This window comes from Ictidomys tridecemlineatus, chromosome 10, assembly GCF_052094955.1.
Source record: "Ictidomys tridecemlineatus isolate mIctTri1 chromosome 10, mIctTri1.hap1, whole genome shotgun sequence".
Classification (NCBI taxonomy): domain Eukaryota; kingdom Metazoa; phylum Chordata; class Mammalia; order Rodentia; family Sciuridae; genus Ictidomys; species Ictidomys tridecemlineatus.
The window spans coordinates 46,447,329-46,473,512 of NC_135486.1; the positions used below are offsets into that span (position 1 = coordinate 46,447,329).

The 26,184-nt window shown below is 34.1% G+C and overlaps 1 protein-coding gene across 3 annotated transcripts in view; it reads right to left on the bottom strand.

Moving 5' to 3' along the window:
- Positions 1 to 26,184, bottom strand: part of Eprs1 (glutamyl-prolyl-tRNA synthetase 1) — a 73,990-nt gene that overhangs the window by 36,757 nt on the left and 11,049 nt on the right. Inside the window, exons 5-18 of one of the 3 annotated variants that reach the window (XM_021733659.3) lie at positions 25,559 to 25,698; positions 24,664 to 24,758; positions 21,462 to 21,588; positions 20,886 to 21,078; positions 19,226 to 19,397; positions 17,469 to 17,702; positions 15,587 to 15,671; positions 15,114 to 15,173; positions 14,824 to 14,844; positions 11,041 to 11,151; positions 8,137 to 8,273; positions 6,747 to 6,954; positions 6,015 to 6,127; positions 1,569 to 1,686 (exon numbers count right to left, since the gene is read on the bottom strand). In XM_021733659.3, the coding sequence (XP_021589334.1) occupies positions 1,569 to 1,686; positions 6,015 to 6,127; positions 6,747 to 6,954; positions 8,137 to 8,273; positions 11,041 to 11,151; positions 14,824 to 14,844; positions 15,114 to 15,173; positions 15,587 to 15,671; positions 17,469 to 17,702; positions 19,226 to 19,397; positions 20,886 to 21,078; positions 21,462 to 21,588; positions 24,664 to 24,758; positions 25,559 to 25,698 (1,814 nt within the window). The remainder of the gene's footprint in view (positions 1 to 1,568; positions 1,687 to 6,014; positions 6,128 to 6,746; positions 6,955 to 8,136; positions 8,274 to 11,040; positions 11,152 to 14,823; positions 14,845 to 15,113; positions 15,174 to 15,586; positions 15,672 to 17,468; positions 17,703 to 19,225; positions 19,398 to 20,885; positions 21,079 to 21,461; positions 21,589 to 24,663; positions 24,759 to 25,558; positions 25,699 to 26,184) is intronic. The other 2 variants (XM_005335865.5, XM_078022840.1) reach the window with 2 other exon arrangements.

Sequence of the window (26,184 nt, forward strand, 5' to 3'; positions counted from 1 at the left end):
AATGTTATTTTTTAGAATGGTAAATACTTATAACCTATGTAAATGAAGAATTTTTAAGGAGTCCCTGAGCTGGGGGTATAGTTTAGTGATAGAGTGCCTGCTTAGCATGCATGAAACCCGGTGTTGATTCCTAGCATAACACACACACACACACACACACACACACACACACACACACACACACATACACACACATATAAAAGAATGTAGGGGGTCCTGAGGCCAAAAAGTTTAGGAACTGCTGGTATATACTTATTATTATAAAATAACTGCACAAGGGTATTTGTTCTTAAATGTTAAATATGTTAATTTTTATTTCATTCTTAAAATGATACACAAGTTGAAAGAAAAATCATTAATTTTCATTCTTGTTTCAGAATGAAATTTAAAATTACCTTTTCAAAAAATATCTTTTCTTCAATTTATGTGGATTATTTTTCAAAGAGATACCAAGTATTAGGACATAAATATTTATCTACTTGTTAGAATGTAACTAGATAATGTTAAAAATTTCATTTAGACTAGAGGTGCCATGAAAATACTTCTGATAAACTAAGGGTGCTATGAACTGAGAAAGTTCAAGAGAACTGTAAACTAAATCTGTAAAATAAACCTGTCTCCGTATTTCTCTATACATATCATCATCTCTCAAATCTACCACCTTGTACAAGGACAAAACCTGTGTTTCCATCTAAAATGTCCCTTCTGACCTTCATTGCTAGGCGGACTCCTAACTCACTCTTACATAGATTACTAAATATTACCACCAAGAAGAAAATGGATTAGAAAATGTTCATGTTCACATTTTCCAAGTCAAGTAAACAGTTTCTCATTAATCACATCATAGCAGCTCCTGTCCCATTTTCCTTTTCTGAACCTTAAACACCACAGAGAGTTCTTTTCCAAGAGGCACCAAAGTTCAGTAAAAATAGGGAGCCAAAAAAATCAGCTCAATGTTTTTTAACTCTGTAACTTGGGAGTTTTGTGATTCTGGCAAGGATCACCACTACCCACTTATTTTAGCTAAGAATAGATGTTCATCAACATATTGGCTGAATACAACGCTCCTAACCAAATTAGACTAGCTATTAAAAATATATATTCTCTAGCCAGACATGGTGGCAGACACCTGTAATTCCAGCTACTTCGGAGGCTAAGACAGGAGGACTGCAAGATTGAAGACAACCTAGGCAACTTAGCAAGACCTTGCCTCAAAATTAGAAGGGCAGAGTGGGAGGTATATCTCAGGGCTTGTCTAACATGTGAAAGGCTCTGCCTGGGTTTAATTTCTAATACTGTCCGAAAAACAAAACTCCTGCAGCTCTATTAGGAATAAAAAAGAATATCTTTTAAAAATATTCTTTTAATGTAGTTTTTATACTTTTTGACATGATAAAATTAACTTTTAAAAATCATAACCTAAAAAGATGACAATGATAACGAAATGCAAAAAAAATAGCAGTTATGGTCTTTCTTCAGTTTCAAATATGAGTCACTTATACAAACACATATTATAAACCTGGAGACAGAAAGATCAGTGATTTTCTTTAAACAAAGTGAATATTTACCTCATTTTTTGTGGTTTCCACTTTGGCCTTTTCCTTTGACCCAAATGTTGGCATTTCCTTTGTATGTCCATCCGGAATGTATATCAAAATGCATGGGGCTTCTTTGCAACTATATGGGCTAAAAAAAAAAAAGAAGGGACAAAAATTTTATCTGAACAAAATCATATAAACAAAAAGCAAAAGTGAATTCCCAGAGAAATTCAACATCACAGAACTAACACTTTTCAAAGTAGAACTCATTCTCTTACTATTCAAATCAGAAGCTCTTCAGCATAGTTCAAAAACAATAAGTACTTGAATTAAAATTAGCTGCTCTTGTTACAAACTTCCAATTTATGAACTTTCATAGGTACAAACAGCTAATCCCAGGGCAAATGTACATCTATCCTGCCTCCAACAGAAACAGCATTAGTGGATATTAACTGGTATACCTCTTAACTTAAAGAAAATTCATCTGCCATACTACCACATCTAATCTGCTTTAAAGAAGAATCTCTGTAAAATATTTATTTTATGAGAATTTTTCAATTTTAAAGGGTACTGTAATTAGCTATGATCCACTTCCTCTAAGACTATGACTTCTGCAAATTTGGTGTTAAATGCTAAAGTAAAAAGAGAAAGAAATATTTACTAACGAGTTCTATCTCTTCAATATTTTTAATATACATTTTTTAAATTGTATCTTTTTTTTGGTACACAATATCTCTATTTTATTTATTTATTTTTGTGTGGTACTGAGGATCAAACCCAGAGCCTTGCACATGCGAGATGAGCGCTCTACCGCTGAGCCACAACCCCAGCCCCTCTTCAATATTTTTAATAGCTTGAAATAATTCATATGCCCCTAAATTCATTACTTTAAAAAGTACTCCATTCAGACAGATATAGTTCTCAGATGTATGTGTGTGTGTGTGTGTGTGTGTGTGTGTGTGTGTGTATATATATACATATAGTCACATTTATTTACGGTGTCAAATATATTGTTATAACCTAAAATAATAGTTGTTTGTCAACCAGTAATCATTTTAAGACTTTAAAATAGATACAAACTCTAATTCCTTTAAGACTTAGTTTCCCTAAGGGATAAAAACTAACAAATACAAGAAAATTATCTTGATAGATAAGATCAGATCAATACTTCGGACTTTGCTTTGTATCAGTTTATGAAGTTCAAATAACTTTGACTGTGCTAATTATAGTAAATTTAATCACAACACAAAATTTTGGGGATTTACCTTCTGCAAACTGTCTAAAACTCACTTAGACATTCAAAATTTCTTTAAATCTTTAGCTTTGTCCTCTTTCATCTTGGACTTTCGCACAAGAAAATTACTTTACCAGACAAAATATTTTCTGATCCAGGTTTCTCTTTTTTTTTTTTAATATTTTTTTATTTGTAGATGGACACAATACCTTTATTTTATTAGTTTATTTTTATATGGTGCTGGGGATCAAACCCAGTGCCTCACAAATGCTAGGAAAGTACTCTCTCACTGAGTCGCAACCACGGCCGCCAGAAACATTTCTAATTTTCCATTTTACACCTATAACCTTCTTTTATGTTTTCTAGTTTTGAACCATTTCTTAAATTCATATTCTGAAACAATCCTTATGAATGTTATCTGTGCATTCAATTTATACAACAAATATCATCCCAGGAGAGGGTTGGATAATCCAGCATATACAAAAACCAAGCTTTAATCTTTTTTTCTCCCAGGTTGAATTCAAGGGTTGGAGCATAGGATATTTTTGAGTCTGATCTATCTCCTTATCATTATGACAATGTCATAAACTTCAAGTGAGTTCCCCACTGTCAACTGTACCCAGAGGCTCCTTTTGTGCCTATTTCTTATAGTAAGCACATTGTATACTAGGTACACTGATATGCAATGGAGGAGGCCTTGTGTTTCTCCTTTGCTAATAAAGCAATACAACTCTTTTCCTTTTTCTCAAAAACAAATAAACAAACAACAACAAACAATTCAATGGTTATACCAAACTATGCGACCATTACCATATAATTTTAGGACATTTACATTATGTCAAAAAGAAACCCTTTATCTATCACTCCCCTGTCATCCTCTTCTTCTAGTCCCTGGTAACCACTGATCTATTTTGTTTCTATGGATTTGTCCATTCTGGACATTTTATAGATGGGATATAATATGTAGCCTGTTATGATTTGCTTTTTTTTTGATACCAGGGATTTAACTCAGGGGCACTCAACTACTGAGCCACATCCCCAGCCCTATTTTCTATTTTATTTAAAAAATACAGAGTCTCACTGAGTTGCATAGTGCCTCCTGGTTGCTAAGACTAGTTCTGAACTCATGATCCACCAGCCTCAGTCTCCAGAGCCACTGGGATTATAGATAGGCATGTGCCACCATGCCCGACCATTGTAACTGGCTTCTTTCACTTAACGTTTACAAAGTTCATCAGTGTTGTAGTACTTCAGTCCTTTTACAGATAAGCAATACTTAGTTGTATTAATGTACTGCATTTTGTTTGTGTGTTTGTTAGTTTGGACATTTGGGTTGCTTCTATTTTTTGGTAATTATGAATCATGTCATGTGCATTCATGTACAAGTTTTTATGTGACATATTCTTATTCTTTTTGAATATAAACATAGAAGCAGAACTGATGGATCAAATGATAACTCTAGATCTACTTTTGAAGCTACCAAACTGTTTTCTAAAGTGGTCATTTTACAATCCTACATCAACATAAGAGCTCAAATTCCTCTACATTCTCTCCAACATTTGTTATTATCTGTTTATTTTTAGCTTACACAGTGGATATGGAGTGATTATTTCACTGTGGTTTTCACCTGCATTTTCCTATGATATCAAGCATCTTTTTGTGAGATTGCTTACCATTTGTATATCTGCTCTGGAGAAATATCTATTCAAATCCTTTTCCCATATTTAAGTGGACTGTCTTTTTATTGAGTTACAAGAATATTTATTCTGAATATAAGCCCTTTATCAGATAGGTATACAAATATTCTCTCTTGTTCTGTGGGTAATGTTTTCATTTTCTTGATAAAAAACACAAAATAGAGCTGGGGATATGGCTCAGTGGCCAAGTGCCCCTGAGTTCAATGCCCAGAACACCCTCCAACCCAAAAGAGAAAGCACTGCCAAGGTTATATAGTTTCTTGTTTTGTTCTGACAGTGTTATAATTTTTGTGTTTATATTTAGGTCTCCATTTTGAGTGAATTTCTGTATATACTGAGGCAAGAATCCAACTTTACTCTTTTGTATGTGGCTATACACTATCTATTGAAAAGTCCAACAACTTTTTGATAATAAATCAAGAACTTACTCTGTTACTCTAGTTAATAATACCACCACCATCGCACATTCAATGAGAACTCCCTAAGGAGCAGGCACTGTATACTGTTTGCATGCATGAATGCATGATCTTTTTTGACTAAAAGCAAGTGTCAAGATGAATAAGAAAAAGTACCTCTCTTAATAAGCTTAAATTCTAGAGGTAGAAACAAAATAAACAAAAAGATACAGTTTGGGGATGGGGTTGTGGCTCCGTGATACAGAGCTTGCCTAGCATGTGGGAAGCACTAGGTTCAATCCTTAGCACTGTATATAAGTAAAATAAAGATCCACTAACAACAAAAAAAGTGTATTTTAAAAAAAAAGATACAGTTTAACAGTGTTTAATAAATATGCTAAAGAGAGAAATGCCAAATGCTATGGTGACAGAGGTTGGGTACCTAATGAGACTAGAAGAATACAAAAAGCTCTGGAGGAAGCACGTTTTAAAAGGCAATTGAGATGAAGATAAAGAAGCAGAGACATTCTAGGAAAAGGCCCAGAGTTTCAAAGACAACTGATGCTTTCGGAAATGCCTACACAATCCAGTATGTTGAACATGGGGGGATCAAGGTGAGGTAAACTGCAACAGTTATGGCTCAAATGGGTAGAAAGACAATTAATGACCTTGTATTTCAAACAAAAAAATTGAGATTTTTCACTCTGAAACTAACAAGAATTTTTAAGCAGGGAAAAAAACTGCTAAAAATAGTTACATTGAATTTTCCAGACTGGTGGCCATGAAAAGCAGACCAGAAAAGAATAAAACCGAGTAGGTGTGGGGGCACACACCTGGAATCTCAGCTATGCAGAGGCTAAAGCAGAAGAATCACAAGCTTGATCCTAGTCTGGGCAACTCAGCACAGCTCTATTTCAAAATAAATTTTTTTAAAGTGGGATAGAAAAAAATAATTTATTAATACTCAATGTATGCTATGTTATTTCAATTAGTTGTTAAAGTAAATTACTTAATTCTGAAATATTAAATATAAAACATACAATTGAGCAGAAATTGATTAGGTGTGATACTTTAGTGAAAATTCAACTTTTAAAATAAACTCTAAGAATTTTAAGCATTTTTATTTAGATGTCTAATTACAATTACTTACCTCACAGGCTCATAAGGCTGATCACATATGAAGAATCCTCTTCTCTGGAGTTGTATAATGTCTCCTTTTTTCAAATCCTTAAGGCAGGGATCCCCTAGCATTAGTTCTTCATGCTATAAAGATAACATAAGACCAAAATCACTTTTTCAAATTAGAGCACAGACAACTCTAAAATGCAAGCAGTTTTTGTAGTAGTTAAAATAGCCTCATTTTAAACAGATGTGCTTAAAAGATTACTACTTAAGCACAAAAACTGAAATAGCAATCTGTGAAATAAATCAGTGACAAGCCACATATGATGTGTGACTGTAATCTTAGCACTCAGGAGGTTGAGGCAGGAGGATCAATTGAGCCTAAGAATTAGTGACTAGCCTGGGCAACATAGCAAGACCCTGACTCAAAGTTAAATTCCCCACTATAAATATAAAATACAATGGAAGAAACACGTAACAGACTAAACTGAAAGGCATAACAGAGGGCAGGGGCTCTGGAGCTAAGGTGCATGGATTTGAATACAGCCTCACATCTGTCTTCAGGCAAGTTACTTCACTGTTTCACAATCATTTATAAACATGGGAACATTATTGTTTAACATATTTTTATTTAAATAAAATTCTATGAATCTTTTTTATATTACTTGAGAAACCAAAATACTTAAAATTGATTTTAAAAATGTTAAAGAAAAGTTTATATAATGAGGAAAGATGAAATATGGCTTCTTTTAGAAGTTACCTTACTGTTCTTATTGACATACTGCTTAAAATCCTCATCTTTTCCTAGCACTGGCTTCGTGATCAAGTGCTCATAAGTGACACAGATTGCTGGAACTGGAAGAGCATGTGTAGTTTCAGCAAGCCAAGTGATCTTGGTAGTTTTCTTGTAGTCTTTGTTCTCCAAATTCAATTTTGCATCAAGAGATACAATTTTTCCATCTGCATTTCTAGATATGTTTGAAAAATATTCAAAGAAAATAAACTATAACTGCTATATGTGCATTATTTTATTTGACAATAATTAAATTACTAGAAAATAATTTATTATTTTCTTTTAATGGGCTGGGTGTGGTGGCACACAGCAACTTGGGAGGCTGAGGCAGGAGGATCTAAGTTCAAAGTCAGCCTTAGCAACTTAGTGAGACACTAAGCAACTTATCAGACCCTGTTTCTAAAAAATGAAAAAGAATGGGGCTCCTACTCCCTCTTAAGTACCCCTAGGTTCAATCCCTGATACCAAAAAGAAATTTTCTTTGGAAAAATCTGAAATCAAACATATATTTGAGGGGCTGGGGCTGTGGCTCAGTGGCAGAGTGCTTGCCTCACATGTGTGAGACACTGGGTTCAATTCTCAGCACTGCATACAGATAAATAAAGGTTCACTGACAACTAAAAACAAACAAACAAAAGAGCACCTCAAAATATATACATATGTATATTTGAATTTTTAATATATGCCAGGCATATATTAATAAGAGGAATAAAATGTAATCTCTGCTATCGAGGTATTTGACAACAGATCCCTACACATGATGAAGAACATGAATATACTTATAAATTTAAATGACCTGCATTAAACGTTATAAAATACAAAATGTTATATTTAAAAACATCTAATAATTACTTGCATCATATGTAATAACACATAATGCTGTTCAGAACTTACATAAGTAAGTCTTAAGCATACTATGTCCATTGGTATGAACTAAAAATTAAATTAATAAGCATACATAGCATATTAATTAGAACGTAAAATTCATCATTAACATTAACCAATTTTAAAGTAAATATCAGGAGAAAGTTTAAATATAAAATCCTGTTTAAAGCATCCTCCCACCAGGTAACTAACTATACAATGACATGATAAAAATGATGTCTAAAGCACTATTTTTTGTGTCTAGATGTAGGCATTTTTAACATCACAAATAAAACATATCCTGATAGACTATTAGTAAACTGCAACATATATTTTAAGAAATTGTGTCCAGAGTTTGAAGTATCCATGTATGTCTGGGCAGATTTACTAGTCAGCAACATGAATTGGTCTGAATTAAGAAACGTTTAATAAGTAATGAACACAAGAGACATTTTTTCCATATTTATCTGAAAACAAACAAAAAAGTTCTTACTTGTATATTTTAGTAATGATGATGTTGCCCCAATTTATAAATGTAACCATCTCACCCTCTGAAAAAGTCTCTGCATCAGCACCTTCAATGAAAACTTTGGGGCTATACCACACAGGCTTCAAGCCAACATCAGGATTCTGGTGAATGTAAAGAAAGGACAGTGTTGGTTGAAGCAATAATTTATTGAACCCAGCAGTAAAATTCATTCATTCATTCATTTTATTCTTTAACCAAAGTGAGCTGTATTATCACATTTAAAAACTCCACTAATATATTAGAAAGAAAATGCTTTACTTTTCTGCCATACATTTACTTTAACATAAATAGTCTCAATTCTGATTTTAGCATTTAAACAGTTAACAGCTGTTAGAAAAAGTCACATTGGCCTCAGAGTAGAAATGGTGTTAGGTAAGACACCCTGACTCTAAGATTCCTTGTAGCCTAGGACAATCCAATCACTCACTGATTTCATACCTAAAACAGTATTATATCAAAAACTGCTTTGCTATCCTCAGAATCTCACTGATTCTGCACCAAAGGAGAAAAAAAGTTATTCCTGCTGAGTGGTTATAGAATTTATAAAAGAAAACATACTACCATGACAGGAAATTGTGGACCTTTCATATTTAAAAAGCCAAACTTTGAAGTATAACATACGTGTATAGATAGAGAAATGTTCTTCTGCCTTTCCAGTGTGCATTATATATGGAGAATAAGAGATAATGGAGAATAAAAAGAATGCTGTCTTTGTTAGGTTTCAGTTTTTGTTTGACAGAGTTCACAAGAAAAAACTCTGTGAGAAGACCCTTTGAAAGAAACGTAAACTGTAATTGTTTAATCATTTTTCAATGACTGTGCCAATGCATCTGAGAAAAGTGTGAATTATAATAACTAATAATACAACTGAGCTTAAAATGGAATGCATACTGATTAAATACAGAAAAATAAATGAGGGAAATATTAATAATGACAACTCCACAGATCAAATTAGTAGTCCAGTAACAATTTAAGAGTGTATTTCCTAACCAGGTATAGTAGGCACATCTGTAATCCCAGAGGTTCAGGAGGCTGAGGCAGGAGGATCATAAGATCAAAGTTGGCCTCAGCAACTTATCGAGACCTCAAGAAATTCAGCAAGACCCTGTCTCTAAATAAAATATAAAAAAGGGCTGGGGATGTGGCTCAATGGTTAAGTGCCCCTGAGTTCAACTCCTGGTACCAAAAAAAAAAAAAACCTCAAAAAAAGTGTGCTCCCTAATCAATTAGTTATTTAACAATAAGCAGTACTTAGGAATTTAAGCTACTTGATTACAACTGTCATCTTAACAAATAAGCATTCAAAAAATGTGATTCTTGCTGGGTATGATGGTGCATATATATAATCTGAGTGATTTGGGAGGTAGAGGCAGGAGGATTCCAAATTCCAGGTCAGCCTAGCAACTTAGCTAGATCCTGTCTCACAATAAAAAAATAAAAAGGGCTGGGATGTAGCTCAGTGGAAAAGCACCTCTGGATTCAATCTCTAGTACCAAAATTAAATGAATACATAATAAAATAAATGTAAATAATAAAATAATTTTAAAAAGTAGCTAACGTCATACATAGAAAGACAATTATATATGGCTACAATTTAGAATGTTCATAGCCCTTCACTTCTTTTTGGCAGACACAACATCTTTGTTTTTTTCGTATGTGGTGCTGAGGATTGAACCCGGGCCACACGCATGCCAGGCGACTGCGCTACTGCTTGAGCCACATCCCCAGCCCCCCATTCACTTATAATAGACTTACATCTGTTACTACATGAGTGAACTGGTCTATGACCAAAGATTTTTAGACAATTTGCAAAATTAGAAGTGGAGGGCTGGGAATATAGCTCAGTTAGTAGAGTGCATGCCTTGCATGCACAAGGCCCTGGGTTCAGTCCCAGCACCACACACACACACACACACACACACACACACACAAAACCAACCCATATTTTTGCTTGAAGACTGTCATCCAAGCAGTTACAACAACAATCCTGGCTTGCCTAAAAGGAACTCTCTGCTGCCCACATCTAAGATTTAAATTTGAAATTCAGATGGATAGTAATCATTTTTACTTCACAGATATTTTCCAAAATGCACTGTGACAGACTCTGGAGTTGTGATTCAATATTAGCAGATCTAAGGGACAGGGGCATAGCTCAGTGTTAAAACATTTGTCCGTCATGTGTGAGGCCCTGGTTTTGTGTCCCAGTTCCATCACCCCAAGAAAAAGGAAAAGTGTGTGTGTGTATGTGTTTTGAATGTTTTGGTTTAAAGACAATGGTACTCTTACAAACCTAGAGAACAAATGTTATCTTAGCTTCCAAATAAAGAATGTGAATTATAATATCTCATCTTTTAGAATGATTCCAGGAAGAATCTCTTTTTATCTAATATGTTTATCTCTACAGAATAAAAAATGAGCACCAAGCATGTAACAGCTTTGTGCCATATTATACAGTGGTAGAATCAATTTCTCCAGTAAGAAACTTACAAAAAGATTTGCTTCAATTGGCATCAAATCCTGACAAGTAATGCTGAATTGAAAATTATCCCCAAATCATGCTACTTCCATAAAGTATATTTTTATTTTTATAATTTTGCTCCTTCTTTTTTTTTTTTTAAAGAGAGAGTGAGAGAGTAGAGAGAGAGAGAGAGAGAGAGAGAGAGAGAGAGAGAGAGAGAGAGAGAGAGAGAATTTTTAATATTTATTTTCTAGTTCTTGGCGGACACAACATCTTTGTTGGTATGTGGTGCTGAGGATCGAACCTGGGCCACACGCATGCCAGACGGGCGCGCTACCGCCTGAGCCACATCCCCAGCCCCTTTGCTCCTTCTTTTAAGAGAGAAAACATTAGTAAAACTGTAGGGTGACCTTTGGGTGTTTGGCTACTTCTTTCATCTCCTCCTGAGCTTCAAGGACATTCACTGGGATCACTTCTTTCTTCAATAACGCGACATATCGTGGAGCCACTGGATCAATAACCTACAACAAACACATCTTCATATTAAAACACTGAAATATTTTGTAAGTATCATAAATAAAATAAGTAACAGAACAAGAACACTAACTGGCTTTGTTACTGCATTTACTAATTTTTTTGGTTTATCTTTTTGAATATTTAACTGTCAAGTCGGAAAAAAAAGAAAACAATCATCAATTGAGACAACATAAAGGATTTAGAGTTTCTTCCCCAAGAATAACTATTGGCAAGTGAAGAGAATCCAACTTAATTATACTAGAAATATTTTGAAAACAATCTTTAAATTTGGTATTTGAAGGTAGGAGAAATCTTGTAGGATTACACATTAATCTCTTTAGGTAAATGTGATTTTCAATTTTGTATTGTTGGAGAAATCCATTTTAAGGGAGTATAGATATTTCTGTTTTCGGTTTAATTTACTATCATTGGTATTAGGCAACACATTACCATCAAAAGCAGACCGACATTTGATCACTATAATAAGGCAACTTTTTAGATTAAAAGTATAAACAAGATAATTCTATTGGTCTATATGCACATTCAGGTTGGGAATCCCTAATCGGAAAATCCAAAATTTGAAACAATTCTGATTCCAAGCATTTTGGATAAAGGATACTCAACCTGTGTATACAACAATAAGAACCACTATATTTCCAGTACCTAGCAAGGAACAAATATCTGCAGAATAATGGAATGAATTGTCACTTATTATACTATAACCTTTCCTACCTAAAAACAATAGGAGTAACCCCTTCAGAATTCTATATATTTCTCTCAGTTACTATTCAAATTAAAATTATCCATAATAAACAATTACCATAGTTAATATTTAGATACTATATAAAACTTTTAGCAAGAAAATACAGATAAAAGCAAATATAGAATCAAATGCACTAGTTTTTTGTTTTCCCTACCATTTAGAAGGGTGCAGGAAGTGGCATGGCTAATTAAACTTTCCTTTGTTTTACATTTTTTACTGTTACTATTGTCAGACTGGCTTTTCTTTTGCTTTGAAGGTATTTTGAATAATATGGAAATTCTGAATAAACTCAAAGAATCCATTCTCAGAAGACCATTTATGCAAAGTTTAAAAGTACTACTTAAATTTCCCTCTTCTGCTACACCTCTCTGTTTGTATTATATGCCAATATTAAATTAACATCTAGTCTCTCTAGATTTTACTGTTTACCTGAATTTTCCTAGAGGGTTAAAGGTCATTCTTACTATTCACAGGTTCCTTCTCTCAGCTTCTACTGAGTAAAAATGATACAAGATTTTATTTGTGACAACTCAGTTTATTATTTAAGCCACCAAGATAAAATTTTTTAAAGATGCTACAAGACAATCCTATCTTAGTTCCATTCACTGCAGCTCAGTTTCCACAGCTGACAAAAAAAGTAAAAGACTGTTTCCAATGGTGGACTAATCACTGAGGCAACTGTAAGCACAATCCCAGGTCACTTAAACCTAAAGAATTATGGTAACATTGTCTGAAGTAAAGTCTGGAAATCTAGTTTTAAGCAAGCATTGTGAAGGATGGTCAGGACCAGGCAAGTCTGGCAAATCTTGGATTCAAAATTCCTTTTTTGCTCTAAAATTATATAAATCTAAAAAAGTCTCTGCTTCAGTGGTTTTCAAAGAGGTGTCCTGGTAGGTATCCAAGAAAAGTTCCAGAGAGAAGAAAGAAAATACAGTTAGATAGGGGCTGAGGTTACAGCTCAGTGGTACAGCATGTGCTTCCCATGCACAAGTCCTTGAGAGAAAGAAAAAAGAAAAGAAAAAAAAAAATTAAGAAAAATCCCCAGAATTTAAGGAATGAGTTTCAAAAGAAGGACCCACATGCCCAAACTGGGAATACTATCATGAAATTTCAAATTAAAAACTAGGTTATTGGCAAGGTCTCAAAAATCTTCATTTCACACTTCTCTTCTCAGGGAGCTATCAGAGGGTATACAAAAGCAAAGCAAGAGGGTAAACAAAGAAAAAAATAGCTCAATGATAACTAAATCTCTTGTACAAAAAAAAAAAAAAAAGGAATAGCTACACTTGGTGGCATATTCCTATGCATAGTTCCAGTTATCCAGGAGGCTAAGTCAAAAGAAATGCTTGAGTCCAGGACTTTGAGACCAGCTTAGCAACATGGACTCTGGTCTCAAAACAAAAACAAAAACAAAAAACTAAGAGGGAAGACCCAGAAAACAGGAGACCATTACAGGGAAAAGAGAATTCCCAGGGAATAAAGAGAGACCTGAACAGTCAGCTATGTCTCAGAAGCAAAGAGGCCACTAATCTAGATCCCAACAAAACAGCATAAAAACCCTGGCAGAGATGTTTTCATGATGAAACTCAAAGAACACAAGAGATACATGAGCATCTTGGTAGGAAATTCAGTAAATCCATTGACTTTGAGAAAGAATGAGAAAAGTAAACAAATGAGGAGGAAAATGACACAAATCAACCATGGAGGAAACTAAAAGGTGATGAGAAAAATTAAGAGACCTAAATCCTCACATTCAATCATGAGAAGATAACTGATCACACCAAAAACTAAAAACAAAAGTAGCAGCATTTCATTTCATTGGGGCAATAAATGCCAAAAGAATTATCTAAGAGAAATGAAAGTGGTTTCTCTAGAAAAAGAAAATGAAAGGAATGACAGGGGATTATGTTGTTTAACTTCAACAGATCTTACAGAATTATCTAAATGAAATATATTTCATACATTTGAACCAAGCATATATAACTTGATTAAAACTTAAATCTTCAGGCAGGACACGGTGGCCCATGCTTGTAATCCCAGTGACTCAGGAGGCTGAGACAGGAGAATCACAAGTTCAAGGGAAGCCTCATCAACTTATTGAAGCCCTGTCTCAAAATAAAAAGGGGTAGTGGGGATATAGCTCAGTGGTAAAGTGTGCCTAGATTAAATCCTTGGTACCCACCCACAAAACTTAAATCCTTAAATATTGGATTATTAATAAAAGTTATATCAAAGTTAACTTTGCCTGTAATTCTATTCAGATTTATTAGTAACTGCAGCAACAGAAAAAACCAATTAATAATTCCTTTATGATTGAAAAATTGACTAAACACAAAGGACTAAATAAAATAAATTCAAGACACATGCAAGACAAGCAACTGTTTCTTGAGACAAGACATAAGCACAATCAAGCAGCAATCCCAACAAAGAATTTACAGAACACAATCACAGAAACCAAAGTTTAAAACATGGCACTTTTAATGATTTGCCTTATTATAGTGTCCAAGCATCTGCTTCCAATTAGTAATTAACAATGTCAATATGCAATATTCCTCATTTGATTTTTCAGTTAAACAAAGTCTTTTTTTAAAAATAGCTACATTCAATGAGACACAGAAATTACCATTAATAAACCTTCAAAACAACTCAATAAAAAATGTAATTTCAAAACTCTTATGTCCTCTAAACCACACAAGGGAACAGCAGAATGAAGTTAGTCAAGGCTTCCCTTTGTCATTAAGACAAGAGGACACATTTTATAAAACTAGGAATAATGCATTTTCAGTGTATTTATATGAACAAGTCTTTTATATAAATGTGATTGTGCTTCAAAGCTGTATAACATCTCAGGTCATAACATGTAATATGCTAGAAGCTATATTTAAATAAGGCAAATAAAAGCATTAAGTAATACCTTCTTACAGAGTGCTCGCAGCTTGAAAGCAGAAAAATGAAATGCAAAGTGTTCATAAAAGATTTAAAGAAAAAACTACTATCATTTCCCTGACCTCCAAGTTTGTTTCAATTATTGATACTTGCTGGAGTAGTTATTTAAAAAAGGAAAACATTCCATTTTCCTGAAAGTCTGCAAAATGACAATACTCTTCACAAATTTTTCTCTACCATATGCACACTAATGAATTCTACATATATACATTACTTGAGTTAGGCAGGAGGAAAAAGAACTGAGAGTTAAGCATGTACCTTTTTGTTAAATGCCCAGATTTTGTCCCATTCCATGTTTACAACTGAACGTGAGGAGCCCTTGAAAAACAATAATAAAGTTAAGAATAAATATTATTAGGTAGAATTGTTCTTTACTTAAAGTCAAGCTCATGTTTAGAAAAAAATAAACTCTAATATTTTCAAATTTAAATTGTTAGCTTTGAACAGTTTTTGTCAAAGCTCAGTTTACAGACTGCTCAGTCAACATCGTGTATTCTACTGAGTAAAAGATTTCAGCTGCCTTTGTCTAATACTAGCTTAGGAATTTAGGCCATTACCAATTTTCCACTATTATAAATATGTGCTATACTTACTCCCTTTGTAAAATTTCTGCCCTTGTAACATAAGGCATAAATAGGGAATACAAAGAACAAACATAATAATACCCAGAGGGAGATTAACTGAGATACTTGAGAATTCAAACAGACACTAGAAAAGAAACCAAAACTCACTTGAGCAGCAATAAACTGTTTCAGTCCTTCAACTGTCATCCCTCTTCTTAGTACACCACGAACTGTGGGAAACCTTGGGTCATCCCTGGAAAATATGTATAATTTTTAAATACCAAGTTTGTTTGTTCTTTTCAATGTGCAGATACAGAGAATAGAAGATATTTAATGAATTATAAATTGTATTCAGCTTATTAAATATTTGGGCTAAGAAATGGTTACAGTCATTGGAGAGATTTCAGTATCAATGCATCCAAGTCCATGAAAGAGAAAAACTACTTTCTAGTAGTTTTACATGTTGTTATAAAATAAATGCATTTCTGGAAATAGCAAAAGTCCAAAAAAAATAAGAGGGTTGGGGTTGTGGCTCAGTGGTAAAGCACTTGCCAAGCATGTGAGGCCTTGGGTTTGATCCTTAAAGATAAATAAAGATATCGTGTCCATCTACAACTAAAAAATACTAAAAAAATACGATGAAATATTGATTACTTTCAAAGAAGGAAAACACACGCATTAGTACATCTTTATTTGATTTTATTTAACAAATATTCAAAGTCCAATTCTACATATGAACATGAGAATCAGAAATGATATGCCATCTGTGTATAAATACACATGTAAGAATGTATATGTAGGTAACTGATATTCTGCAGGAATTTCCAAACCTCACTAAGTTTGAAATAGCATATTTTGTATGGGATCCAAGATAAACCTGCCTGTTTTCAGCTCCATAGTAAAAAAGTAAAAAATATATATTTTGCAAGTCGGTCACTAGCATGTTGATACTAACAAAAGCTAATATACAAATTTTTGTTAACCTACGCTGGGCTTAGTGCTGCATGCCTATAATCACAGCACGTCAGGAGGCTAAAGTAGGAAGATTCAAAGTTTGAGGCCAGTCTCAGAAACTCAGTGAGACCCTAAGCAACTTGATGAGCCCGTCTCAAAAAAATGGTAAAGCGGGCTGGGGATGTGGCTCAAGCGGTGGCGCGCTCGCCTGGCATGCGTGCGGCCCGGGTTCGATCCTCAGCACCACATACCAACAAAGATGTTGTGTCCGCCGAGAACTAAATAAAAAATAAATATTAAAAATTCTCTCTCTCTCTTTCTCTCCTCTCTCACTCTCTCTTTAAAAAAAAAAAAAAAATGGCAAAGCATTCCTGGGTCAATTGTGAGCACCATGCCCTCCACCAAAAAAAAATTTTCTTTGTTAATATAAGTTAAAAAGAACTTTTTTTAGACTTCTTAAATATTATAACCAGGCTTCTTTTACAAATAGCTGGCTAGGCTTAACGTGATAACATACACCTATAATCTCAACTACTCAGGAGACTAAGACAAGAGGATAGAGAGTTCAACACCATGCTGGACAACTTAATGAGACCCCATCTCAAAATAAAATAAAAATGGCCTAAGGATATAGCTCAGTGGTAGAGTGCTCGCCTAGAATATAAGAGGTCGTGGGTATGATCCCCAGTCCAAAAAACAAACAAACAAATAAATAACAAAGATACATGGATATAAAATCACTTTCATTTTTACACTTATCTTTCTTAGGGAGCTGGGGATACAGCTCAATTAGTAGAGTGCTTGCCTCGTATGCACAAGACCATGGGTTCAATCCCCAGCACCAAAAAAAAAAAAAAAAAAAAAAAAGACCTCATGTATGTGTTTCATTCCCATGTGTCCTGGTCCACAGTAGGCATCCAAGTTTGCAGCAACAAGGAGGGGAAGCCCTAATGTGCTAGTTGAAATGAAGGTATGAGTCAGGAATCCTATAGGCTTATTATACCACCTTCCAGATCTAAAGCAGGTTAAAAAAAAAAAAAAATCACTGGTATAGGTCTTTTGCTTCTTTGTCAATTCTAGGTAATATTAAACATACCATCCATCAACCAGTCCTTCGTTGACAAACCACGTGAGTTTTCTTTTGGACAGCACTGTGTTGTTAAGATTTAGTCTACTATACTCCCAAATATATGGTTTTCTTATTCCTAAAGCTTCAATAATCCAATAAAACTGCTCATCTCTGTCATGATATTCTGTTGTTCTCAGGGCATGTGTAACACCTTCAATGCTGTCAACTATGGGGCAGGCAAAATCATATGTAGGATAAACACTAGGGGAAAAAAAAAAGAGAATGTTTAAAAATCAACATGCAATATTTTGCACTTGTCAGAAAAAGTATTTACAAGCAGCAATACAAATCTAAAACATACATCAGAAGAGTTTCTTAAAAACAAACAGATTTATGACTCATAACTGAAAATATAATAAAACATTATCAGCTTTTGAAAACAATGGTCTGCTGGGTGCAGTAGTGCATGCCTGTAATTCCTTCCAGAGGCTGAAGCAGGAGGATTACAAGTTTGAGGCCCACCTTGGTAATTAAGTGAGACTCTATCTCAAAATAAAAAGACCAGGGATGTAGCTCAATGGAAAAGTGCCCCTAGGTTTAATCCCCAGTACTGGGGGTGATGGGAGATAAGTCAGTAGCCCAACTCAACATTCAAATTAAAAAGCAAATTTGTAATTTAATACACAATTGGGTATTGGCTTGGCAAATTCTATAATCATATTTCTATAATGACCAATATAAAACATGGTAGGAACCAATATGCAATATTTATGACAGCTCTGAAAGAATTTAGCTTTTGAATATTTTTTAATAATCCCTCTAATAGATACCTAAAGGTCTTAACAGTGTTGTAGTTAAGTGTATTCAAGAACAGTATTTTATAGCTGGGGATGTAACTCAGTTGCTTGCCTAATACCCCCAAGGCCCTGGGTTCAATCCCAATCACCGCCCCCCCCCCCCCCCCCGCGCACACACACACACACACAAGCATACAATAACAACAACATAACAAAATGGGAGTAGAACAGTGTTTTGTAAGTTTAAAAAAAGAAAGAAAGAAAATTATTAGGTTAATTACCATTCTGCTTAAAATGTGACAGAATAAAACTCAACTTTAAAAGAGATATTATTATATTATCTTCTAGTTTTTAAGACACAAGTTAAGAAATCATTACATTATACTACAAAGGAAACCTTGAGGAGAATCAGGCTGGGAAGAAGGGCAGCTAATTTAAAAAAACTCACACATGGTTGCAATTTTTGATACTGAAAATGTATATTCAGTGGAAGAGCACTGCCCTGGGTTCCATCTCTAGTGTAGGGGACACACACAGACACACAGATACACACATTCTCACAACAAAAAACCCTGTTACTTTGAAAACCTACACAGTAAAAATAAACACTTGAAAAAAAATTGTTTTCTTATATTGTTCACATTTCAGTATATTTTTATACCATCACTTTTCTAAGTCACCTTATGCCTAGCAAAATCAGAATTTATTACAAAAAGAGAAAAATCTTCATCTAAAGATATTCACCACAGTATACCTACCCAATCAATACATGAAAAGCAAATTTAGGCAGACTCAAACACTTGTATAGATTAAAGTGACCTATGAAATAACTTTAACACATGAGCCTTTTTAAAAGGCTTGCAGCTTAATCTATGGATAAAAAAAGATCCTGATTTCCTGACTTTTCTACATCTATTCCATGTTTATAGGGTAAATCAAAGCAAAAGCAAGAAGGCTATCTAGCAATATGGAAAGAAATTCACTTACTTGTATTTGTTCCCAGTTCTTGGGTGTGGTTGAATTTTGCAGCGATAAAGAGTTGGGTCCCTCATGCAACCATTATTACTACTCATGTCAATTTTTGCTCGCAAGCAACAAGACTGACCAAACTGGCTCCCTTTTTTCATTTCTTCCCACATTTGTAGATTCTTCTCAATAGCTATAAAATGATAGTCATATTACAGTTTATATAATGTATTAATTACTAATTTGGTTGAAATAAAATTACTTTGTAATTCAACGCAAATTTTCATTTTATATTATAAACATGCTCCTTTGGTTTAAACACATTGTTAACAGTTAAAATATCTAACACCAAGAACATTTCCTTATGAAAGTTATCTGACAAAATAGAAAATACACTCTAAATATGTTGAAAGGATAAAGTCAACCCATTTCCTGATACAGCAGAAATTAAGGATAAGAGAAGAGGTTTTTCTCATCTGATATTTCTCATTTTCCATTCATGGCACAACTGGTCAAGCCCTTGTCTTCTTCCCCACCCAAACTTAACACTGTGCCTTTAAAGTAGAAGCATTCTCTTCCTTTGCTGCCTCATGCCCACAGGACAGAGCAAGTTTGGCCTGGCCCTTGGGGCCCACAGGCGTTGGCGCTGCAGCCCGTGCCCGTCTGAAGAACACGGCTCGGGCTGAGAGCCTGAGCCCGTGGGCTCCCTGTAAGTCCCTTCAGTCATCCCAATGAGAAGCAGGAAACTCTTGGATCCGAGAAAACGAGAGATGACAGAAAAAGAAGTGTACAATAAAGAAGAAAGTTTTAATTCCAGAAAAAAGGACTCTATGTCCTGAGTGACTACAGTCCTACCTATATCAGAATATTGAAAGCCTACCCCTCAACTGTAAGAAAGAACTCTTAAATAACCCTTCTTGTTGGAAACTTCTGAAGACATAATAGACATTTTACCTATACTCAACAATCAAAATAGATTCAAAAGTCTAGTTAACATTTTTTGAAAATGTAGATAAAAAACGCTTACTATGATAATTTAAATTTACTATACTTCTCAAATGTAACATTCAAGATTTAAACATTGCAGAAGTTCTGGCAACATAATTACAAAATGAAACAGCCCAGTTTAGAAGTTTAGGACGCAAGTTATGAGTAAGAAAGGTATGCTCTTCAGTCATGTGATATTTCAGAGATATAGGGTAACATTAAGCTTATATATTATACTCACATGTATCCACATACTGAAAGGAAGACTTGGGTGCTAAAAGCATTATCATCAAACATTTTAGAAATGGTATTGTGTCCCTGAGCTCAATCAGGGCCAGCACCATCAAAAAAAAAAAAAAAAAAAAGTATCTACAAATGTTAATTATTTAAATTAAAAGAACTATATAATATTACAGAAGGAATCCTTCAAATAAAATAAATGCACTGCAAATGACTGCATGTAATAAGAAAGATTACAGGCATGGACACTTCATATGCAACTGTGATGCTAATAAAAGCAGTAAGAATGTAAAGATGATGAAGAAAAAAGATCTCAATGAGATTAATCAATGTACAAATCATAATTCTGAAAGTGTTTTAAACCAGCACCTTTCACAAAAAAGAAATTATGTGCTACTTAAGAAACATAATAAAAGAATATCAATTAAAATATAAGATACTAAATGTGCCTTACAATTTTTTCTATGTTTGGACTCTATCCTCTGTTCACGTTCTGCTTTCATCTGCTCAGCAGGAGTATCATCCACATAAGCCTTCCCTTCTTGGATTAATTTCTCTGCATATTTCATTATAGTTTCAAAATGATCTGAGGTATAAGTAAATTGATCTGGTTTGATATGCAACAATGCAACATCTTCCAAGATAACCTGCAATAAGAAATCAAAATAACCATTAGTACATCTTGCACTTTCTTGTGCATTTTAATCCTTGATACTGCATTTTGAGCACATGTCATAAAACACCATCAGTCTTTAACAGCCTGGAAACGGTTATGGAAGTTGTACGACATTAGATCAGAAAAGAAAAAAGAGAGAGAGATATTCTGCAGTGATTAGAGAGATAAAAATAAATTAAATTTTTGGTATGGGAACTCAACATTTCTTCGTTTAGGTTTAGGATATGGAACATACAGATGAAAGGTAAAAAGCAGCTATGAAACACAATTTATGTTCATACCATAAAGGTATCAGGTCACCCTCTATTTTTTAATGAACTTTCTGAAAAAGAGGTCATCTACACTTTTAATTACCTTCTCAAAATCTTCCTTTTCTTTTTCAGGATTTGTGTCATCAAATCTCATGATCAGTTTCCCTTTAAAGTTAACCTGGTAGTGCTGGTTCAGAAGAGCAGCTTTTGCATGCCCAATGTGTAAGTAACTAAAACAAAAACATTTCACAAAGAAACTCATTAACAAGTTTTAACTAAATACTTAAACTTAACCTTTTTGAGGAGAACTAAACAAAAACCTTTCTAATTGGTACTTCAATCATTTTCTAAGAAGTACTATGATAAAAAATCTGAGCCTAACAAAGACAAAAGACTACAACATTTATAATCATAAGAAACAACTTCATATGCAAAAGCTGACAAAGGGAAAAACATTTACAAACATTACAACCATAAAAAAAATATTTTTCTGTTTTTCAAAAGGAATGGTCATTCAGTTTGAGGAAAACTGCTTCCAAAGCTGTTGCCAATGCTACCTGGTAGTGTATTTTTAATAAGACCTGTTGCTACTGGGAACTGGATACCCACCTAACACCCACTAAAGAATAGCACCTCTGACACTGTCACTGCATCATGATGGCTAAATCAGAGAGTAAATGAGAATTAGGAATCCAAAGAAAAGCCACTTTACTTCTTTAGGCTTTAGTTTTTTCAAATGCCAATAAAAAGATTTTAACTAAGTGATAGGTCTCACTCTAGCATCAATACTCTGAATCCAAATCTATGAAAATACCATTCTGTTCCTATAGGCAGCTGACAATGATAAGGAATCAGAGTCATTATTGATCAATCTCCTCTATCAGTGCTGTGGGTCAAAAATAACATCCTGTACCACTTGTGTTAAAAATACATTCAACTGGGCAAAAAACAGGCATGAAGTAGTTTAAATAATTAGCTTTCCCCAATTTTTATTAGTTTCAACCTATAATTGTAGCAGCAGTCACACTGTTTAAGACAGTCACTAATTACACAGTACATCTTTAATCTAAGTTGATTTCCAACATAGGAGGGAAAAATACAATCCCTTGTATGTCTCTGCATTATTCTTTAAATCAATCAGTCTTTTAGAAATTCATACAGCATTCCAGATCAACTATTTAATTTTAAGAAGGCTTTATATGCAGAAGTCAATGCAGACAAATACATGAGGCCCTGGGTTAAATGCCTACCACCAAAAAAAAAAAAAGGTGGGGGGAGGGGGGCAATGAAATGAAATGAAAACACAGCTTGTGCTTATATAAAGTTAGGTGACTCTAAAATAATGCATGCCATTCTAACAATTCCCAAACCTCAAGAAAGCTAATAGGATTATAAAATATTCACAGAACAACTCATATAATCAGCTCAAAAGAAAACCTGTGTCATAAGAGCTAAAGAAAGTACATTAGTTAGTAGTGATGCAGAATTAGGATTCTACCACTCATAACACAAGCAGCATGATTATCAGTTGCATGGACTCTGAAGCCAAATGGTGTAGGTTTGACAAGTTACTAAAACATCTTATGAATCACTTTATGAAACCATCTGTAAAACAGAGATTATAACAGTGCCTTCCTCACAGGGGTTTTAGGATCAGTGATTTATTTTTATGAGAAATACTTGGTAATATATGCACATACGGATAATAAGTATGTAAAATACTTAGTATCTAGAAATTCGCGTTAGCTAAGAGTAAGACTAAAGGCAAAGACAAGCCTTCTGGCTTTCATATAAGATATAGAACTCTTAGGCAGTATAAGGGAATATAACCAAAATGATGAATATTAAGAAAAACTGGATATTGATTTACATTTCAAATCCCTAAACTTTATTAGGCTGAGAGCATGGTCTCTGAGATTGACATAATTTAAATAAACATATTCATTTATAAAATAAATATAAAAACACAAATAGCTTACTAGCCCAAGAAATAATAATGACAGAAAATTTCTTTCCTTATCTGTCAGATTCTATTGTCTACATATTCCATTTACCACAGGAGGGAAAGAATTGGCTACAGAATACACAACCTGAAATTAAACTAAATTTGGAAAAAAATAATCATCTTATTTAACAAAATATTGCATAATACTTCAAAAGGCTAAGTTTCTAAGTGAGGCTAACAGCTTTAGTAAGACATATTTTATAGTATTAATATCAATGAAGGACCCTATTACAAAGCTTAACCAGTGTGCTCCAAATTGGAATGCAGGTCCAGCATGGTGACACAAACTTGTAATCCCAGCAACTTGGGAGGCTTAGGCAGTATGATCAAGAGTTGAAAAACAGCCTTAGCAACTTAGTGAGGCCCTAAGCAACTCAGTGAGACCCTGTCTCTAATATATAAAAAGGGCTGGGGATATGGCTCAGTGGTTGAGTGCCCCTGGGCTGAATCCCTGCTACAGGGAGAATAAAAAAAATTGGAATGCAGATGTGAAAAGACAGAGTGTCTCTGTAGCCTTAAGGATTGTTGGGCTATGCCTCAGTCAGTCCCAGGTTGTAGCCAACAACTAGAACGGTTTTTCCCCCTCATGAGCAATTCAAACATTACTTTCTATGTGTGCCTAGAATTTCAGAATTGGGTAGGAGTGAGTATTTCAGGACGACTTTTCATTTATTGGGGTGGAGGGGAATGCTACTGTAACTTCTATCATTAACTAAAAGCATCACTCAGGATATAAATAGAAATCCTTATTTAATAAAAGCCAACCCCATCACCATCTGAAATACAAAGAAAATTTAAACCTTCTTTTATGGGTATTTTCTTGATTTGTATTTAAAAATCTGGGAGAGAGCTGGGTGTGGTGGCATGTGCCTATAATCCCAGCTACTCAGAAAATTGATACAGAATCATAACTTCCAAACCAGCTGGGGCAATTTAGTGAGATCCTATCTCAAAAACAAACAGAAACAAGGTGGGTTAGGGGTATACCTCTGTGGTAGAGCACTTGCCTAGACAGGGGCCTGGGTTCATTCCCCAGCACTAGAAAAATAAACAAATAAATTCTGGAAGAAAATAAAAATGTCAACTATTACTATAATAAAAACTATGAGCTGACTATGAACTAAATAAATACTAGCTGTTAATAATTCAGAAGCCATAAAAATGTTAAGAATGTTAACTCTCACATTTAAAATATAACTTATATCCTTCTATATCAACCTATTAATAAAACATTTAATACCTGTTTTAAAGCTACTTCACTAAAAATATTTAATGATAAATATGAGCTGTATTTTCTTACCCACTAGCCTCTGGAGGAAACCTGACGGTAACCTTTCCCATTTCTGCACCAGGAAGCTCAATAAATTTCCCAACATCTTGTTTTTTCTCAGGTGCCTAAAAAAACAGAATATTCTCAACAACAAAAAGTTGTCTGGTTAAATGTTTAAGAATACATCCATTCAACAAATACTCATGAACTATTACTTATCAGACATGTCACTGGTTATGAGCAAAATGATGACTAGTACATCATCCTTGCACCTGAGGACTCAAAAATCTGATGAAAGAAATAAATAAAACCAAACACAAGTAATATCAACATGTACAGGGTGCCACTGAAGCACTCAGGTGAAATTAGTTAACAGTATCTAGGATCAAAGGGAAATTTAAAAGGAAGTAAAAACCAAGCTAGACCTTGGAAAGTAAGTAAAACACTAAGCAGATTCTGGAGAAGAAGATTTTTTCCCTACATTCTCTATGCCACATCCCCTTACAGAATCAACAAAAAGGCTCTGAAGAATCTCAGGATCCAATGGGCAATGGTTTTCAAAACTGAGAACAGAATATTCAGGAGAAAAAAAAGATGGCACAGTTGTAAATACTGAGGATGGGAGCTGGGGATGTAGCTTAGTGGTAGAAGCGTGAACAAGGCCCTAGGTTCAATCACCAGCACAAAACAAAACAAAATAAAAATGAGATTTCAGTTATATGGAGTTTGGATGCCTAAGGAATACACATTGTATCAGCACAATCTTTCAGACATATAAAGATTAGGGCTTTATGTAATTGAACAGTTGAATCAAACCAAAACAATGATGTTAGCTACTTCTTAGAAGCTTTATCATCAGTAGAAATAACTATATTTTCAAAACTCGGGTCTCAGACCAAAATGTTAGCATTAAAAAAACACTTACCACTCTAGCTTTGTTTGTTGAAACATCCCACTTGGCACCTACTGACCGGAAGGCCTGCTGGGCTTCAAGAAAGCCAAACCAACGTTTTACATGAACTGGAGTTTTGTTCTGTTTAAATTGTTCCTGCCATGCAGCATTTCCTAATAGCAAACATAATTTAATAAAACTTCAGATTCAAACCAAAATTCTAATTATGGTTAATTTAAGTAAATGTAACTTAAAGTTGTGTTTCTATAATGAAGCTTTTAAAAAAATATATTCATTTTTTAATTGTAGTTGGACACAATACCTTTATTTTATTTGTTTTTATGTGGTGCTAAGGATCGAACCCAGGGCCTTGAACGCACTAGGCAAGTACTCTACCGCTGAGCCACAATCCCAGCCTTAATGAAGCTTTTAAAATGTGGATATATGTGGAAATATTTTCTTATACTTTTATATATTTTATAGAATTCACAAAACCATTACAAATATTTTTTCAGTTCAATTCACTTAAGTTCTCTAATATTAGATCCTGCCTTTACTCCCTCAACACATGCATTGTCAAAATAAATGCTTTGTTTCATAATGAAAGTTTTAAGTGTATCAACTGGAGAAAACAATAAAATCAAAAAGTAGTTTGTTTC